At 26.2% G+C, this 20,763-nt stretch overlaps 2 protein-coding genes across 2 annotated transcripts; one reads left to right on the forward strand and one right to left on the reverse strand.

The window, feature by feature from the left end:
• Positions 1–174: 174 nt before the first annotated feature.
• LOC112593049 (pro-epidermal growth factor-like) lies at positions 175–10,797 on the reverse strand. The gene is made up of 5 exons (XM_025337284.1): positions 10,648–10,797; positions 7,409–7,544; positions 6,095–6,546; positions 4,520–4,636; positions 175–867 (listed from the first exon to the last, which is right to left on the reverse strand). The coding sequence occupies exons 1-5, from the start codon at positions 10,715–10,717 to the stop codon at positions 506–508; spliced, it is 1,137 nt and encodes a 378-aa protein (XP_025193069.1). The 5' UTR covers positions 10,718–10,797; the 3' UTR covers positions 175–505.
• A 4,058-nt stretch (positions 10,798–14,855) lies between these two features.
• LOC112597512 (protein henna) lies at positions 14,856–20,189 on the forward strand. The gene is made up of 8 exons (XM_025343624.1): positions 14,856–14,995; positions 16,065–16,184; positions 16,600–16,786; positions 16,882–17,044; positions 17,199–17,395; positions 17,603–17,865; positions 19,561–19,790; positions 19,944–20,189. The coding sequence occupies exons 1-8, from the start codon at positions 14,957–14,959 to the stop codon at positions 20,101–20,103; spliced, it is 1,359 nt and encodes a 452-aa protein (XP_025199409.1). The 5' UTR covers positions 14,856–14,956; the 3' UTR covers positions 20,104–20,189.
• The last annotated feature ends 574 nt before the right edge of the window (positions 20,190–20,763 follow it).

Raw genomic sequence — 20,763 nt, forward strand, 5'->3', positions numbered from 1 at the left:
TCATAAATTTCGCGACAAACATAATATTAATGTGCGCATTATTATAATCGCGATTATTAGTGTTCGGGTTGTAAGGGGCTAGCGCGTGCGTATGCGTCTTGCGTAATAAATACATATTTTGTGAAATAACAAAGGCGTACAAGAGAAAAAAAAAATATTAACAAATTACGGTGTAAATAGTAAAAGCTAATGATAACAATATAATAACAATACGCGACCAATAGGTTATAATATAATAATTAATAACAAGAGCCAACATCGACGACAACGGCAGCGACAACAACGACAACGGCGGCACTCGTGACTAGTCGATTAAGGTTATGAATTTGTGAGTTTTAAATGTTTTAATCAATCGGTGCACGCGTTGCTGTCGGTGTCGTGTTAATATCGTCGTAACGCGGTCGTTATCTCTGTCGTCGCACAGCGTCACCGACTGGTCGACACTCTACGACACGACAGAGGCGTAATCCACGAGCGCGGACGGGAAATGCGCACACACGGTACGTCACGCGCATTCGTACGAACCGTACGTGTTGAGACACGTCAGACCGCGCTCGGAGCAGACGTTCGGCGACCGCTGCAGCTCCGGGTCCGAACACTCGTCCACGTCCACGCACGTTTTCCACCCGTCGTCTAGCTGCAACCCGTCCGGGCACACGCAGAACGCGGATCCCACGGTGTTGATGCACTGGTGCGAACACCCGGCCGTGCCGTCCCGACACTCGTCCACGTCGTCGCAAGTGTGCCGGTCGTCGGCCAGCCTGGTGCCCGGTATGCCGTGACACGAACACTTGTACCCGCCCCAGGTGTTGGTGCACGTCCCCTGGCACGGCCCGTGTCCGTTGCGCAACAGGCACTCGTCGATGTCTGCAACACGCGCGCCAGGCACGCGACACGCATGAGTAGTAGCATTGGTTATAAACATGAACAATAAACGGCCGTTATGATATTATCGGTGGTATTCGCGTATAGTTATTGGTCCTCGCGGTCACTCGGACGTCGGTACACGCGTTCGCCGAAGAGGAGGGGATGTTGGGAAGGGGCGGGATGTATGGCGGACGCAGCAAATCGGACTATGGTTTTTGGAATCGAGGAATGCGTGTTTTGAGTTTTTTTTTTATTTGTGCTACATGGGTGTTATTGCAATTGTTTTTAACGGGTGTACGCAACGGTGGTTTTTTCCTGCTATATCCAAGCCCGGATTAAGGGGGGACCAGGAGGGGCCAAGTCCCCGGGGCCCACGTGTGTTAAGGGCCCATAGTTTTCTCGGTTTAAAATTACATTAAGTGATAATTTGTACTTTTTATAGTACCTACAAAAATATTTTTATTTTTTTTTTTTGTTTGAGTTAACAGTCGATGGGGCCCGTCGACCGTGTTTACCACCAATAGTATGGTAAGTGTGGAAACATAGCGTCATAGCTATGTTTGTGTTTGTTGGGAATAGGCATATATTTTGATATTACTGTATTTAAAAATAGAATTTGGAAAATTTGTTTATGTGACTGTCTCGGTCATGGATACTCATAATTTAGATACCTACCGACTAAACCTGTTTACATAAACAAAACTTAATTTTATGTGTAAATATATATTTTAATAAAAATATAATATTTTTTTAATATTTTTATCCTCATCAGTCGTTATCATTAGAGAACGGATTTTTAAGTTTTTACATATTTTTATTGGTTTTATGCAGCTTTATGAGAGTGAAAAATGTGGACGACTTATTCATCACAGAGTTCGTAGGAAAAAATTTATTTAGCATATTAAAGCATATTTTGGACTTAAGAGAATATTTAGCCTATTTTTCATATTTTAGAATATAATATTCGATTATTTTTCATAAAAAATCATATTATACATTATTAATTTATTGATTTGTGATATTTTCCAGCAAAAATTTTGTCTAGGAAAAAAAATTATTTTATATAAGAATGATAAAAATTAAAAATCATCCAATTATCTACTTGTTTGTAATCAAATTGGTAATGATGATCATCCTGTTACTCTTAATTCATGATTGTACTTACGATCTTATAATAACGTAATAAGAATGATTTCTAATAATAAATCTATTTTTACTTTTATATTGTTTATTATTTTAACTTTAATGTCTGACGATTTAGTTAAATTTGTAATATTCATTTTTATTTTTTTTAAATACCGAAAATTAACAAAAGTTTAAAATATTTACATAAACAGTGGATAAAGTCGTATAATAAAACAAATGATACAGTTTAGTAGGTAACTAAGTATGAACTAATTTTGTTTTTATTAGTTTTTTTATTAATATTTCATTATATTTATAAAGGTAACTAAGTATGAACTGATTTATATTTTATAGTTAAATAACTTAGCTGTTACTAAAGACCATACAAGTTATGTATTGTTTTTAGTTTTTTATTGTTTTTTTTTTTTTTACTATTTTTGTTTTTATATAATATATTTCATTGTATTCATAAACCTATGAACTGTTTTGTATTTTTTGTAGTTAAATATTTTATATGTTACCAAAAAGGAATAGTACATAAGTTATTAATTGTTTTAATTGAATTATTTTGGAAAAAAAAACAAATCATATTATCTGCATATTTACAAGTTTAAGGAATATTTAGAGAATATTTTAGGGTTTTTTTAGAACATATTAGCATTATATTTTAAGCTTTTAAGAACCTAAAAATCTGCTCTTAAGTTATCATACTTAATTAAAAATGTTTAAATTTGTTTTATTGTATAATTTTATAATTTTAAAGAATTGTTTTTATTGACGAGGGCCCACAACCATGTATTGGCCCCTGGGCCCCTGAAGCTCTTGATCCGGGCTTGGCTATATCACGTGTATGGACTTACGTTCTCCCTTACGTAGGTACACACCGTACGTGTAGTCCAGGTCAAACGTTCGCAGTTTAAACCTAGTGTATGGTAGGTCACTTTCAAAAGATGATCAAGTCTATAGTCACTTATTTTGAGATAATGAAAAAAAATAAAAAAAGTAAAATAATTACTTTTTCGTTAATTTCATAGAAACAATAACGCTTTACGTTAGTAAAAGAAAGGGAGACTTTTATTTTTTTATTTTAAAATATACATTTGATCCAAACGAATGAGTTTGAATAGGACGCGTTTATATTACTAAAAAACCGAATTTTGTTCTTGGTCACGTGCTTATGTATACGTGCAGAAGTGATCAACCACAGGGTGACGGCGGTGATGCCAATGTGCCTGAACTTGAAAGTATATAATAATAATACTTAAATATAAGTTAAGTCTCACATTAGTGACATCTAAGTTTTTACAGTCAACGTATAAACGTATAAAGAACATTTGGAAGTGTGATCGGTATTACGAACGCGTTTTCGAACGAGTCTTTGTCGTTGAAACCACATTTATAGATTGCGTATAAGTGCGTAATTCATATGTATATAAAAATAGATAGATAAAGTGCGCGCGTGGGACGACCATAATTTATATATATTATGTGATACAGGTAGTATATTATATACAAAAATAAATAAATTTAAGTATATAATATTGTTTTATAATTTTTATATAGTATTCACTATGCGCCACCTAGGAATACAGGGTAGCTGTTATGATAAGTGTTAGTTGCATTTTAAGTCTGATAAAATGTTGTATTGATTAAAGCGTCTGAAGATATTGTGTCAATCGATTATTTATCTCGTTTACGTAAATTTTCCTATAAAGTTGTATTTAATACCTACGTTATTGTTACAATTTTATAAACATAAATTTAATAGAAGTTTTTATTTTAAAATAGTTTTTAAATCTAAAATAACTTTGGAAATAATTTTATTTCAACCTGATATTAATGTATTGATCAACAACAATAAATTATAATTTAAAATAAACAGAAAGTCACTGTGTTTGTTTTCGTAATAAACGACCTCCTGTTTAATAGCTATTATATAATACACTTAATTATACATATACTTTTCTAATTATTTCTCTTGTCTTTACTTTAAAACTAAGCCATAAAATAATGAAAATTTAATGGAAATTGACAATTCAACTTTTAAAATAATTATAATGTTTAAGTCCATCAATATAATAAGTATGATATCTCTACGCCTTGTAGATGTTTAAACGTTACGAAAAAAAATATTTAAAATTAAAATGATTATAAACGCGTGGTTCTTAAATACAGTAATTAATTATAAAAATGTTTATTGACATAAGTAATTATTGGGAGATATGATGAGTTATTTTGAGACGTTTTGCGTGCTACTTTCATATTATATATTATATTATAAATGCGTAAAATGTATACATAATTTAAATATATATATGTGTATAATATTATTATTATTATCTATGTAGCTGTGTACATAGTGATTCCATTTGTTATTTTAGATTACCTATATAATTATATTACTTAATTAAAACAATATATTACATTTACACGAATCTATATGCAATATGTGTGTTGCGTATTATAAAATTGTTTGAAAACATTGTGTACCAAGAACCCACATATTATTATCTAGTTTATTGTTTACCTTCGCATTTGGTGTCAGCTACCATAAAGCCAGGCGGACAATGACACCTGTACGATCCTGGAGTGTTGATACAAAGTCCTTCACAGCCTCCGTTATTTGTCAAGCATTCGTTTATATCTGCACGAAACATTAAGACAATAAAAGTTAGACAATATTATTTCTACACACCCGGTTGACTACGCACTACTGGAGCATCATGTTGTTGTTTATTCATAAAATCCCGTAAAATTAAATCAAACACACGCTTAATAAGTTATCTATGCGCAAATGAGTAAGGCGCAAAACAATACCAGGACTTCTGAGTAAGAAGTTATATCACAACGCGTATATAAAAGAAATGTTTTTTTAAAAAAAAGTTACGACAATGACTTGAAGATGTTTATTAAAGTATTTAATGAAGACCTTGGCCGTGTCTAGGATCTATTTAGTAGATCGCGGCTAAACTGATAGGAAATAATTTACACGTATTATATAATCTGGCAGTCGCATACATTTTTTGTTCTAGCTACATTTTGGTAAATATTAGTAATTATTTATAATATAGTTTATTTCGTTAATTCAATATAAATTTTAGTATGATTTTTTTCCTATTAAATTTTTCTTTATTAGTTAATAGTTATTATTTAAGATTTTATTACACCTATTACTATATTGTACATAACATTATATTATTACGAAATATCTCGACCATGAAATCATTTAGATTGTTAGATCGGGGTATTTCATTTAAACAATCTTGCAATATAGACATATCGTTTCAAAAACAAGTTATGATCAAGTATATCAACTAGTAAGCTATGTGCTTTGGTTTGGTCTATGAATAAAAACATAACATTTAGTTAATGCAGTTCATATGTATTTTGAACAACAATATATTTTAGTGTAACGATCTTTAATTATTGGTATCATGTATTGAATAGTTAAATAAAGATATGTACGTTTAAAGGTCAAATTTAACTATTTGTCATGTAAATACCACAATTGTCATACCTCAAATATAGTACTTCATCACGTTTATTATTAAATATATTATTGTTATTGCGTGACTCCGTTTCGTTAATCGGTGATTTACATTTTAATTTATATCATAATAAATTGGGTAGTAAGCGGTATTGTTGATTATATAATTTTTAGTGTTAATTATATGATCGGTATTTATAAATGGGTCGAAAATTATTAAAATGTATGTCAAAAGTTTCTTTTTTAAACATTATATTTACAGGCTATCAGGCATATCAAATATTATACTAACAATATTAAATTATTTTCTTTTATTTTAGATTTATATATGAAAAAAATATATTAAATTTTTAACTTTAATGTTTTATTCGACGAGTGAAATAAAAATTAAATTCTTTAATCGTACAAAATGGCATATAAAATTAATATTGTTGAACCAAATTTAGTTATGAACGTGTTAAGAAATTAATAAAAATATTTATTTACTAAATTTATTATGTGTTAGAACAATTCAATGAATCGAAAAAAAAATTAGTGTATTGTATATTTTAAAACTATATATTGATAATGATTGTTTTATGATATTATATAATATAATGATTTATTTAAACGTACCATAAGTATAGTTTCTTGATGTATATTTTACCAAGGTTGGAACTAAAGAAGAATTTCTTAAAATTATATCAATCGGTGACGCTTCGTAAAGTATTTCAGGTATCGATTCTTTTTTTATAATTTCGTTGTCTTCAATATTGACCGAAAAGGGACCACTGCTTTTGACTGTAACGTTTAATTTTTTACCTAGTTTTGCCTTCTTTTTCTTCTTTTCATTTTTTCGGTTTTTTTTTTTATGTTTTTTTTCCTTTCGAGTCTTCTTTTCTGGTTTTTTTGGTTGTTCTGATTTTAATCCCCTACCATTCAGCCAATCGTCATAGTTTTTCCATGGCCACCAGACATTGTTCTCAATTCTTTCAGTTTCCAAATTTTTATCAATACCTTTTGAATGAACTTTTATTTCTTCTTTTGATACAACTCTTGTATCTTTTGATGCACTTGGACTATCCCAACTACGAAAATATAATATTATAATTTTGTTCACGTATCACGTAAAGACAATTGTGATAAAATTAATGATATGAAATATTTATAGCTAAAATAAATGTTATTGGATTTGTTGTTTTTATTTTTCCATCAATTACGTATTATTATATATTAGCAGGATTCGTATTAGATCTCTCGAATTTGAACATGAATTAAAAATTAAGATCCACGTGATCACATGTTTTTTGTTCACGTGTGTTTAAATATAAAAATCCGTGAACTTAATTCACGTGTAATTAATTAGTAAATCAGGTATATTTATTTCACGTGTATTTAAAATATAATATAGTAAATATTATGTTTTAAATTATGATAAGATATTTAAAAATAATAAATTAATAGTTTCTGTAAAAGATTAAAAATATTTATACTTCTATTTTAAAAATAAATGTTTTACAAACAGTATTATCGTAAAAAGGCGGGATAGGTAGAGCAATGTATGTTACTGTGCATACAACAGTGATATTAATTTTTTTACGAGTAGTACGAATCGATCAATTCATCAGTTACAGTTTAACTAGTTTATATTTTGTTTTTTTTTATGATGAAATTTTATTTTTATTATCCAATTTGAATATTTTTTAAATTATTTTTATATGTATGTAAAATTTAAATAAACTTTGTAATAGTTAACAAATAAAGTTTTTTTTAGAAATTAAATGAAGCACGTTTTTATTTGATAATTATTTTTCTATCAACTAAAGGCATTAGTTTTAAAATTTGAACTTATGTTATCAATAATAACTAATAAGGGTATAAAAAACTCTTTAAAAAATATTCAATCACTAAAACTGAGCTAAACACAATTATATTAAATATATAGCTTACTCGAATAGTGTTCTTGATCGGTCAGCAATCTTTTCATCATATTTTGTTTGATTTTGTAAATTATAGTCTAAACCATATTGTTGGCCACTGAGTTGTCTTGTTTGAAAATATGTTGTATCGTTTGTGAACGATGATACTAAAACAACAAAACGGACGTTAAGTCCATTGCGAGGATCGTATTAAATTATTACACACGTGGTCTATTTGAGAATAATACAACAACTAATCACAGCAACAATACAGCTGTAATATTATTATTCCATTTGAAGAATGACGCGAGCATTATTTTTCCTTTATTTAAATAAAATAAAAATAATAAACTACAAAAAAAAATGTGGCTCTATTGTCAGGACACAGTAGTAATGCTCATTTGTCATCAGTCCTTTTGTTTAGTGGTTCTCGAGATTCAACGCCCATCGACTTTCAAGGCGCATAAAATAACACCTGGGCATCTATTTATTTAAAAATAAATAAATCTAATATACTACTGAAACAATAGAGAAAATGCTAATCATATTTGTACCTACATAATTGAGGATAATAAAAAATAAATAAATATGAAATTCTATATGTCCCACACTAATGTGGAAACTTCAAAAAACCAGATTTTTAATAAAATTTTCTAATCCTACGCTAAAAACGGAAAACATTGGATACTGAAATTGGAGGCAGAGGGAAGAACTTTAAAAGTGATTGTCGGATTATGTTAATTGGCGTCATCAATTTGTTCGGTTTTAGCGCCTGCACAGTCATAAACTTATCTAATTTATTAACCGGTTTACATATTTAGGACATTATATCCAAATAGATCCCAGTAATGACTTTTTCGTCTTTGTCGCTTTTTCATTGATATTGAAAATATAAAAATAAATATAAATATAACTATCTATGTAATATGTATATAAATACACACACGTTTATAAAAATACTTATATGCACGTATATATTGCATATATATGTGTTTATTAAAAGTTATAAGAATGTAATTTGTTTATAAAATATCCACAACAATTCAATTTTTTGAAACTATTCGGTTGACTTATGATTAGTTGAAACATATGTTTAGTCATTTTCTATACTTCAGGAATTAAAATAATAATAGAATTACAACATATTTATGGTAACTGATAAATAAATATTTAAACCTACTTGAATAAATTCTGGTTAAATGTTAATTTATGCATTACCTACTTTATAAATTTGTAAAATAGAATATTATCATTACAGGTAGTATTTTAGAAATTAAATTTATATCATTACAGATTATAGTTAATAATACCGATTTATGTTATTAGCTACTATTTATATTAATGATCATAGTATAAAAGATTTTCATAAAAATAATGAGCTACTTTTAAAACAATGATTTAGTACGTAATGATCTTAAATAAACCTGTTTACAACATAGTTTATCATCATTTGACGCCTATTTTAAAAATAAAATAGGTAATTATCAATTTTTTAATATTGTTTAATTTTTTTTTATAAAATTTTACTCAAAAATTAAATTTTTTTTGGTTTGTTAGTTTTATGTAGACTCAGTTATACTCAATAATAAGTAATGTTATATATTTATTAGGTCTTATTAATTATTTTAATAATATTAAAATATTGAACAAAATTAAGAGCCATATACTGTAAATGAATTGATTGGAATGTCAATATAAATCACGATATAGAGCCAATATTTTACAGTAGTATTTTTGAAGTAATATTTGATAACGTGCATATTTTGGCTAAGATATATAATTAATCATATTATATTAAATTAAAAAAACTGCACTTAAGATATTCGCATTACATCCTAAGCGAGAGTTACTGAATTTAAAATTAATTAATACACCTTTATATATTTATTTACAGAATAACTACTAAAAATGGTTAATATTTAATAAAAAATGATGGAAGCATATTTTTTTTTAATTTAGGTACTTTTAATGAATAAATTATATGTTGGTTTTATCTATTTGATATTATAGACGTGTTTTCAATGAAAAAATTTAACTTTGATTGTAGAATCAAATATATTTAATGCGTAATTATGTGTAAGAAGATACCTATTTTGTAAATGAAGCTGTATTGATGATGTAAATTTTTTTCGGGATTATTGATTTATTTATATAAAATTTAGGGCTTCCATTTGAAAAAATATTTTGTCATACCTACATTATTTACAATTAAAATCTTATACAAATTTTGAGTTTATCGTTATTATGAATTAAAACGTTATTAAACTTTTGTGTTTTTTAACGTTATTTAGAATTAAAATGTTTAGCATATTTTATAATTTATAACTATTAAATAATTTGAAATGAATTATTTATTTTTATGATATATACTATATATAACGTTTGCGTTATGTTTTTTTTGATGATATATTATCATATATTTTGTTAATCGATATCTTTTGTTTTGTGTTACCTATTTAATTATTTATGTTTACGGTTTTCCGTTATAATTACGTTTACAAATTTCAATCGTTTTTTGTTTAATATTACGTTATTATAACATCTGCAAGCCCTAATAAAATCATTTTGTAATATTTCTTCCATTCGTCAAGTTTGAGTACTTACTGAAATATTTAAAAAATGTATTCTTCTTTGCATTTTTGAAAGCTAATTATGATTAAATGTTTTTGGTATAGTAATAATAATCATAATATTTTATAAGCGATAAATACTATAGTAATTGTCTATTTATATAATATACTTAATACTTATATACATACTATTTGATACAATAATATTTTTTCAATAGGATTATTCTAAATACCTATTAAATTTGTTAATATATATAATCTAATATAGTTTTATAAACATAAAAAACGATTATTTAAAGAGGGAACATTTTAATCTTGTAATACATAATTTGTTTAATAATAATCTATTTCATGAATCGTTTATTAGTACCTATAAAAATACCTATTTAATTGAAATAAAATTGTCTGGTATCGTTAATACGATACGTTTTATGTTTAGTAGGAATATACATGAGTGATACGAGTGATGAGATTAATAGAATAATAAAGTATATATTCTTCTCATTAAAAGCATTATAGTAAATATTGAATTAATAAAATATAAGCAAATCAATAATAGCTCCTATAATAAAATGAAAATATTTATTTTCCTATCTAAATTTTTAATTTGTACATTAGTTTAATAATATATTAGTTTGAATCAAGTACATACTTATTATATTGTTAATACACTTTTATTTTATTATTAATTATTGCTTACCGTAAACATTTGTAGTAACTGTATAAATAATTAATGTTTGGATAATATAAAATTTATATATTGAGCACATATTAATTTGGACGATTAATATTTTATTTTAGTATAAGAACAGATTTTCTGAAGTCCTTAAAAAACTTTCTGTGTCCAAGGGTGGAGGTATACTGATGCAACTAGAAGGAGTGCCATATGAGGATTTCATTCGAATCATTCGTTTAGTTATAATATAATGTCCCCTCTAAGAAGTACCTCGTTTCACGTTTGAATTTTACGACTATTTTAGATTTATATTTGTTTGTTTTTGATTTTTGTTTTATTATTTTTGATACGACATTCAATAATGAGTATTGTTTGTTTTCCATTTGAATACTTGTATAGTGTAGGCATTAGGTACCCATATAAAATTTAAAATTATTTTTATCGTTGAAACGTTGAAAACATAACTTTTAATTTATCTACTGATCAGCTTAAATTTGTATTTTAATGAAATACAAAATATTTCTTTCATTTTATACTTTAATTTAATTTAAGTATTACAAGGTGTATACACAAAATATACATAGGTACAATTAAGTTTGTGTATAGTTTTTTTTCTTAAAAACTGCAAATTATTCTAATTGGATATTTGATGTGTTTATTTTTTACAAATATATAATATGTATTTGTATATTTAAATTTAAATTTAAATATATTTATTTTATATAATTAAATATTAATAACAACTATTAAGTAATTGTTAGTTATTATTGCATAATATTAATTGTAAATTTAAAAATTATAAACGCATTTTCTAAAAATGACCTACATGATATAATTCACAACAATTCATTATTGATTCATATACTGATGAAAATTATAAATTATTAAATAATTACAAAATTAAATAAACGAATAGCTAATTATGATTTAATATAAATATATATTATCTATAGTTAAATAAATGTAATAGTATATAGATACTTAAATAATGTTATGTAGGTATACAAAGTATTTTTAGAAGTAGATGATAGGTATAGTATACTGTATACTGCAAATTAGTATCTATCTAATTATTATAAATTATAATAATGTGTGTATTGATTATTGAGTTGGGCTATTTCAAATAGTATAAGTTTTAATTGGATATTATGAATAATAAACAGATATCTTTATTCTAATAAATATATATTACATTTAACATATGTGAGTATACACATATACACATATCATAGATTATAAAAATCTTTCATAGTATGTATTGATAAAAAATAATAAATACATTTTATAAGGATATTCAATATTTTTCTTTGAAATTGTGGAAACTATTACTTCCATTGACTTCAATATTTAAAAAAATTCTTAGTTTAAAATAATAATTTTAAATTTATTATTGTAACAAAAGTTGTTTTCATCATATTTCTGTCCGTTACAGATATAACAGTAATTTTAATTTTTATATAACAGATCGTTTAACCTGTTGTATATAGTTCACCATTAATTTGGAAAATTGAGTACTACTGGTTATGCAGTAATATTTTCAATGGTATTAAATAAGACTAAACATTTAACAGAATCATTACATTATTACTATTTGGTAGTTAACTAAAAAATAATTTTAAACGAGCAAATAATTTTTAAAGAATGTATGATATCAATTTAGTGCAAATTTAAACTATGAAAAATGTGCAAAAAATGGATATATATTTTGACAGAGAAACACATACACGATACACTTAATCAAAAAGAAATTAAATTTTTATAGTTAAATATTACAATAAAACTTATAAGAAGTAAAAAAGATTATTGAATTTTATTATCTTTTTTCTCTCTTAGCCATATGCTAGTGAAGTTAATTATTATATTATTTTAATTTTTGCGTAATTTTAATTAAATAATTACAACATTAAAAATAGCAATCCTTAATATTAATATCACCCTACCCTTTCCAAAATAAAGTGTATAGTTTAAAATCCTCAAACATTAATTGTTGTTATGTAAAAAATTATTTTTGTAACAGTTAGTAAGTTAGTGCAGTGAAAGTATATTATGTTAAAATATTTTTTTAAGTATTTATTTTATTAGTGTTATAAAATTATTATATTTTGTTTTCTAAAAGCAGTTCTTTCTTATTTTCCTTATTTCTTGTATCCTAAACTGTAAATGCGGTACTAATTATTTTATGCAAACAAGTGGTTGAAACATTTGGGTTTCCGCAACTGATGTACTTGTCAAGTATATTAGCTGTTCATTAAATTTGTGACATATTTATCAATAATCTTCAAAAAAGTAACTAGTAATAAATAATTGTAAAATTTCGCTTTAAACCGTATTATTAAACATAATATTATCATGAAATGTATTTTATGATATAAGCTAAATATTGTCTCCACTCAAAATTGTTTTTTTGTATACAATAATATATGATTGAATTCAAATTTAAGATATACATTACAACAGTGAACTACTTGATACCTACTATACAATAGAGCGGTACTCAACTCTTTTTAATAATTTTTTTTTATTGAAAATTGTATCGAATACAGTAATTTTCTTGAATTAAATCATAAAAGAGTAAGGCAAAATACATCATTGTTGCATCAAATAATAATTGCTTAATATAATACGATAGCTGATATAAATAAATAAGGTAATTAATTGTATAATACCAATTAACCATGGTGAATGTTATTTTAAAAATTATAATCAAATGATGTTGATTTGTTATGAATTTATGATGTTTAAAAAACATCCATTGTATCATTTTCAATTAAATGCTTCCAATTTATAAATGTGTATATATATTAAACATAATGTAATATAATGATTTATACACGTAAATAGTAATATTTCGATTAACTAATTTTTGTTTCGATCCACTTATCTTTGACGTTTTAAGTTAAAATGTTGATGATCTATGCTGGCTACTGTATTTACATGTATAATTGAAAGCGTTTAAAATATTAAACAAATGATTGCCATAATGAATAATATTCAATATTTACTATCATTATTCCAATAATAACTATTATGTTTTAATATGTTTTTTTTTTTAGATATTTGCATAAAAAATACGGTAACCGACAATTATTCTTGATTTTATTATATCCTGGATATTTTCCTTCATAAAAATTGTAAAATTTATCTATACGGTTAAAATATCTGTATAAATAAAAATAATAAAAATAATAGTTGCATAATAAAAAATAATTATTTTGATAGTATTATCAAGTTAAATTAAAATTTTTATTTATAAATTTAACTTAAAATATTTAGTATACTTTTTTGTTTGTCTTAATTTTTTAAAATGATAAAAGATTTTTTATTAACTATTAAATGATTTATTTATTGCATTGCAATTATTATAGTAATAGTAGAGACTTCAAAATAATAATTTAGTTAAGTAATACAAATAAAAGAAATTTAGTTTGAAATTTTTTTAATATCAAATGTTCAATAATAGTTTTCTATTTTTTTTTTTTTTTTTAATGTATTAACAATTATTAACATAAAATCATGATATTTTCATGTTATTTTTATAATTTATGAAGGAATCTTACAATTTTAAAAAAACGTTTTGCTTTACACCAAGTTAAATTTAATTGATTCAAAATTAAAATATGTATTTATAAAGTTTAATTATAAACGTAATTTTTTTATAATGCATTAATTTACATATTTATTCATGATACAAGAATCAAGTCTAAAATTATAATGATAAATCACTTTTAAAGTTTGGATAGTTTATCATTATTTATAAGTTGATTACCGTTTCGTATAAATCCTAACGGGTAGTGCCTACCTTGTAATTTTACCAATAATTGATACGAGTTACATCATAGATACCTTATTTACTGTGAAAGTAGTTCTTAATTTTTCGCAATAACATAAACATGATATACATATCTATCATTATAAAAATAAACGCGCACTTATCATGCTTTTTCGAATTAACTTGAATGATTAACATAATGTAATACTTATAGAAATATAAAACATATAATTATTTATGTTTTATAGATTTATTTATATAATAATTGTTTATAATAAATAAACATCAATCTTAAAAACGTGCTATTCTCGGAATTAGAACAAAATTATAATCACGTTCATCAATTAGATGACTACTACTATATAAGTATATACATTAATAAAAATATTACATCACACTCAGTTTTAAGTGGGGAAAATTGATTTCAGAAAACGGGTTTAATATTTAAATGTTTATATATTAGCTTTAACGTATTATAAAGCATTATCTGTCCGTTGTTTGAGTAGATAGGTTTTAGACATTTGTGCTTAAAGATTTACGTTAATACTTTTCTATTTGTACACAATGAACGGAAATGTTAAAGTGATAGAAAATAGCTTAGGGGTAAGTAATTGAAACAAATAATATTATATTATGATACAAATACAATTATTATTTTATATTTTAAATAAAATTATAGTTTTATGTATTATTATATAATATTAATTGTTTATAAAAAATATTATTATTATAGTTTTGCTAATTTTGTTTCTTGGTTCATTAATAATAAAATAAAAATATTTATTCTTCATTAGTAGTTTTATGATAAATTAATAATTATTATACTTAATATTATAAATAATTCTTCTTTGATGCTTATTGCTTATTAACTTTTTGTATTGTTAGAAATATTTATTTAATAATGTTTAGATTCTTTATAACATTTGTTAACATTTTTTACAAATATGATTTTAAATATGTTACAATTCAGGATAAAATATTGATTTTATGTCAAAATGTAAATGATTAACATTTATGTTTAATTTATAGATTGATTTTTTTTATATTTTTAAATTCAAAAAAATTATCAATAAATAAACGATTTATATTATGTAATATCACTTTGATCATTTGCGAAATTTGCTTCGAATAGGACATATTATTTTATTTTGTACCAAGAGTACAGAATAAATAGGTAGATCTGTTTCAACACATTTGTCAATATATATTATATATTTAGCTGTATAATATGCATATTCTATTCATATTTTTAAAAATTAATGATGGTAGAATTTCGTAACAATTATCTTAAATATAAAACCAACTATAATTATTACATTATTATATTTTAAGTATTAATTGTATTTTTTTTGTGTAAATAAGTTATTAGGTATAACTTAAACAAGAGTTTAAATATTATAAAACTTTATATGTTTTCAAAGTATATTGTGTATTATGCGTATACGAGACATATTAACTGGTGATTTTATTTTTAATGTGAAAGTTAGTAACATCAATTTTAATAAGTATAATATTATTCTAAATATAAACTTAAAATAAAATAATATAATAATATTATACGTGTGTAACAATTACATAACATAGAAAATTGTTTTATTAATTTAAAATAATTTTGGTATAATTTCACAGAAAGGCATATTATCTAAAAAAAAAACTTTTTCCATTATTTTAGACACCTAATTTTCGCAAAGGATCATACATAGCTCCTCTTGATGAAGAATCCATCACGCTAATATTTTCACCTGGAAATGATAGTGTCGGAACTCTGGCCAAGGCATTGAAACTCTTCAAGGTAAATGCATTTACAGTATATCTTTATCATTTTGAATTGCACTAGTTCAATTAATAATTACCTAAATAATATGTTTGACTATTAATAAAAATAAATAACACTTTAAATGGATTACACGATACCACTTGTTTGTTCGGAATAAATTATATTACAGTATGTCTAACGTAACAAAGGTTTATAAAATAATAAATTATTTCGTAGCATAACTGACAGTGATTAAGCGAGTAGTGTCAAATGCATGATTTCCTATTTATGTAATTCAAAGTTTTTTAAGCTATTAATACGAGAAAAAAATTAACCTAATAAATCGAAACATATTATGATTACAAATTGTGGTTATTCAATAATAGTAATAATAATAATAATAATAATAATAATAAATTGACAGTGGTTTCAATTTTTATGTACCGTATAGGAATACAATGTGAACCTGTTGCATATCGAATCCCGGTCGTCAGACAGGATACCGGACCAGTATGAGTTTTTCGTCGAATGCGCACCTGGTGGTAACGTGCCCAAAGTGGTGGAAATATTGAAGGGCACGATGACGTACTGTTCCGTAGTATCTAGAAACAATCTCAACGATAGCAAAGTGAAAGATAGTGAGTGTTTTCGAGATGGTTAAGGGGTAGGGTGGATAAGGGACGAACATGAGACAAGAATTTTGGTTCTTAAAACCGTGGCGTTTATCTTGTAGAATATGTACCATGGTTTCCGTTGCGGATCCGAGATTTGGACAAGTATGCCAATCAGATTTTATCACACGGAGCCGAACTGAATGCCGATCATCCCGGATTCACAGATCCTGTGTATAGAATGAGGAGGAAGTATTTGGCCGACACCGCGTTGAATTATAGGCAGTATGTGATCGACAGTGCAATATCTTTAAAATTTACTAATCGCAAAACAATTATTAAATTGCGCAATTATAATTATTTATGAATTATTAGAGCATATTACATTTTGAATACAAGTACAATACCGTATTTAACAAATAAAATGTTTAATTTACAGCGGAGATCCATTACCTCGTATCGAATACACAGAACAAGAAATAAAGACGTGGGGCACTGTGTTCAGAGAACTAACTAAACTGTATCCGACGCATGCGTGTAATGAATATAATCATTTATTTCCCTTATTCGTTGAAAATTGTGGTTATAGAGAGGACTGCATACCGCAATTCGAGGATATTTCTAATTTTCTTAAGGGTAAAAATAATAATAACTATTATTCGTATAATTACTACAGGTTTTTATTATGATGTGTATAATAGAACATTTAAAAAATTAAAACATTAGGACGCCATCATAATAATATAGATAACACGTATTATACTCGCGTAATAAAAACCTATTTAGTAAAAATTAAAATAAATGTTTTATTTTTTTATGATCTTTGATTGTAATTTATTGCAGATAGTACCGGATTCACTTTAAGGCCTGTTGGTGGGCTTCTTTCATCCAGAGATTTCTTAGCAGGGCTAGCTTTCAGAGTATTCCATTCCACACAGTACATCAGACATCATAGTCGGCCGTTGTACACGCCTGAACCTGACATTTGTCATGAACTGTTGGGCCACGTACCGTTGTTCGCTAATCCAGCTTTTGCACAATTCTCTCAAGAAATTGGACTAGCGTCGCTTGGCGCCCCTGACGATTATGTTAAAAAATTGGCCACGGTAAATGCGCATGCGCAATATATAAATATTTATAACATAACATGCACTTGACCATAACAACTATATTTCGTTGCGTTGAAATACTTACGTAGGTAGATTTATTTGATAACTGCTGTCACGCATTGTTGTTTTTTATACATAAGAAAAGTGTTTAAATTTGATAATTTTGATTCTACAATACAAGTCCGAAATTGACTATAATCTAATTTTAATTTAACCTCGTTAATTAATAAAACTTAGATATAAATATATCTATATATATATAGCGATTAAAACAAAAATATATTTTAAAACAGCAATTAGTAATTATACATAATATCATACAAATTTATTAAAGAAAAATCAATAATACTTCCTTTATGGCCATAGTTATTTATATGAAAAAAAAAAAAAATCAAAATTCACTCAAATGCATCATATAAATATACCTACATAATTATTTATTATTAAAACGTAAAGAATCACGTGAATAAAATCTGTTTTATCAATAATTCCATTAAAATAGGCTGAAAAAATGAAAAATAATGGAAAATGATTATTTTCCATCAACTTGGCATGACACATATAAACTTTTAGTTATTAAAAGTACCTACCTATAGTGAGTGTTAAATAAAATATTATTGTGACTGAAGCATAATAATAATGTTATAATTTATGTATCGTATAACAATATAGTAACCCTATTTATATACAGATAGTGCGTAACGATCAAACCGTACACAATATATGTATAATTTTCACGTGTAATATATAGATTATAAGAATTCGATATCGTAATATCGTAATGTTGGCGTATCGGCTGAGATATTAATTTTCTTTTATGACATTGGTACAATAATATACATACGCGTGTTACACGGTTGTTCATGCGTTGTTGTATACCGTCATAAACACACACATATACAGAGTGATTCGCCTAACATGTTCACCCCCATTTATCTTTTGACTATGAATTTTTTTAAATTATGATTTTACAACTTCTAAGTATATTTAAGTGCTATATTTTCAAATACTTAGATTTTTTGCGATAATACTGATTTATTGTTTTCAATTATCTTTTTTCTTGTAAGTTGTTAATCAGATGACTTTTTAAAATTGTTTATGTATTTAAATCGAAATTTGAAATTGTAGATTTTGATTTATTCAACTTGGTGTACTAAAAATAATAGGTGTATGATAAACGAGTATGGAAGATAAAAAGGCTATGATAATTTTATAATTTTAATAATAAATATAATTTTTTAACATTTTAAAATTTATAAAAGTTGTCGGAGTAAATTAAATGTAAGATTTAAAACTAAATTTATTTGATGTTTTTGAAAGATAACAATATTATCCTTGTTATGTAAATTTTATTACTCCGAAGAGTTAATTTTTATTTAGATTCATCAACATTTTCAAACAATCGTCTGCTTAAAAATGTACAGTAAAATAATTTTAGTTTCGCTTGAAAGCAAAAATAGCTTGTATCATTATAGCCTGTAGAACTCTCTTTAGAATACATAAAAACAAAATCTTAATAATTGGAAATAGGGTACTTATGTATATCTTTAAAGTTAAAAAAAAAATTAGGATTAATTCAAAATATACAAGAAATAAAATGTGAGTGAATATTTAAGCTTGGTAAACAACCCTGAAAATTATATGAATTTTATATATTTTATATTGTGTAACATGACGTGTGCCGTGTTGTAGTGTTATTGGTTCACTGTCGAGTTCGGATTGTGTCGTCAGAACGGTGAGCTTAAAGCGTATGGCGCTGGACTACTGTCATCAATCGGCGAACTCCAATACTCGCTTTCGGGCAAACCGGAGCTGAAACCGTTCGATCCTGAGGTGACTGGCAAACAGGAGTATCCAATCACTGAGTACCAGCCCACGTATTTTGTCGCCGAGAGCTTCGACGACGTCAAAGACAAACTTATGTGAGCAACATCCGCGTTAACATTAATAACATTTGACCTCAGACCATACTCACCAATACCACCCACCCCACCGCCATTAGACAGCATAGACGAAATTTTTGTTTGTTTCTCAAGTGAACTTAAACGAACGGTTTTTTTTTCGTTTTCTTACAGAAAATTTGCAAAAACAATACCGAAAAAATTCGGAATCCGATATAATCCCTACACGCAGAGCGTACAGGTGCTGGACTCGAAACTGCAACTGCAAGAGTTGGCCAGCAACATCAGCAACGAACTTAGGATATTGCGTTACACGCTCAACAAGATGGATTGAACACTCTACTAGCATCTCCATTACCTGTGTATAATATATATATATATATATACATATATGAATAAAAACAATTTTGTTTCCCATTATTGTTATTATTGTTATGTCGTCATCGTTGTTGTGTCGTATCTATCGTAATTATATTGTTAGATATTTATAATCATTATTATTGCACGTTGTCCATTTATACAATAACGCAGTAGCAACAGGTATCCGTCGGAAAAGCCACATTTCCACAGCTCCGACAGTGGTATATCTACCGCGTTACGCAATCGCTCAACGCGAGTTACAACAGTTAATTGGGTCCAATTTCCACCTGTTATAATATTGCGCAACTCAAAACAACCCTTGACTAATTTTGTTTAATGAAACCGAACGAGCGCAGTGTTTCACGACAAAAAACATTCCTTCACGCTACAAAAACCTAGTTTTAGCGAAACACACACACACACACACACGTACGCGTACACACACGTACACATTATACACAACGTTTGTTCGTTACTGTGTTTAATTTTGTTTTTGTACCTACTTATATGATGGAATAACAATTTATCAAGACAGCGCGTATAATAACGTGTTATTTTTATTTACATTACAAAATATTGTATAACATTTATAATAATATTATTATTCTTTTGTGATGCAAACATGTACATATTA

The sequence above is a fragment of the Melanaphis sacchari genome, unplaced genomic scaffold, assembly GCF_002803265.2.
Source record: "Melanaphis sacchari strain LSU unplaced genomic scaffold, SCAv2.0 Contig0_pilon_pilon, whole genome shotgun sequence".
Classification (NCBI taxonomy): Eukaryota; Metazoa; Arthropoda; class Insecta; order Hemiptera; family Aphididae; genus Melanaphis; species Melanaphis sacchari.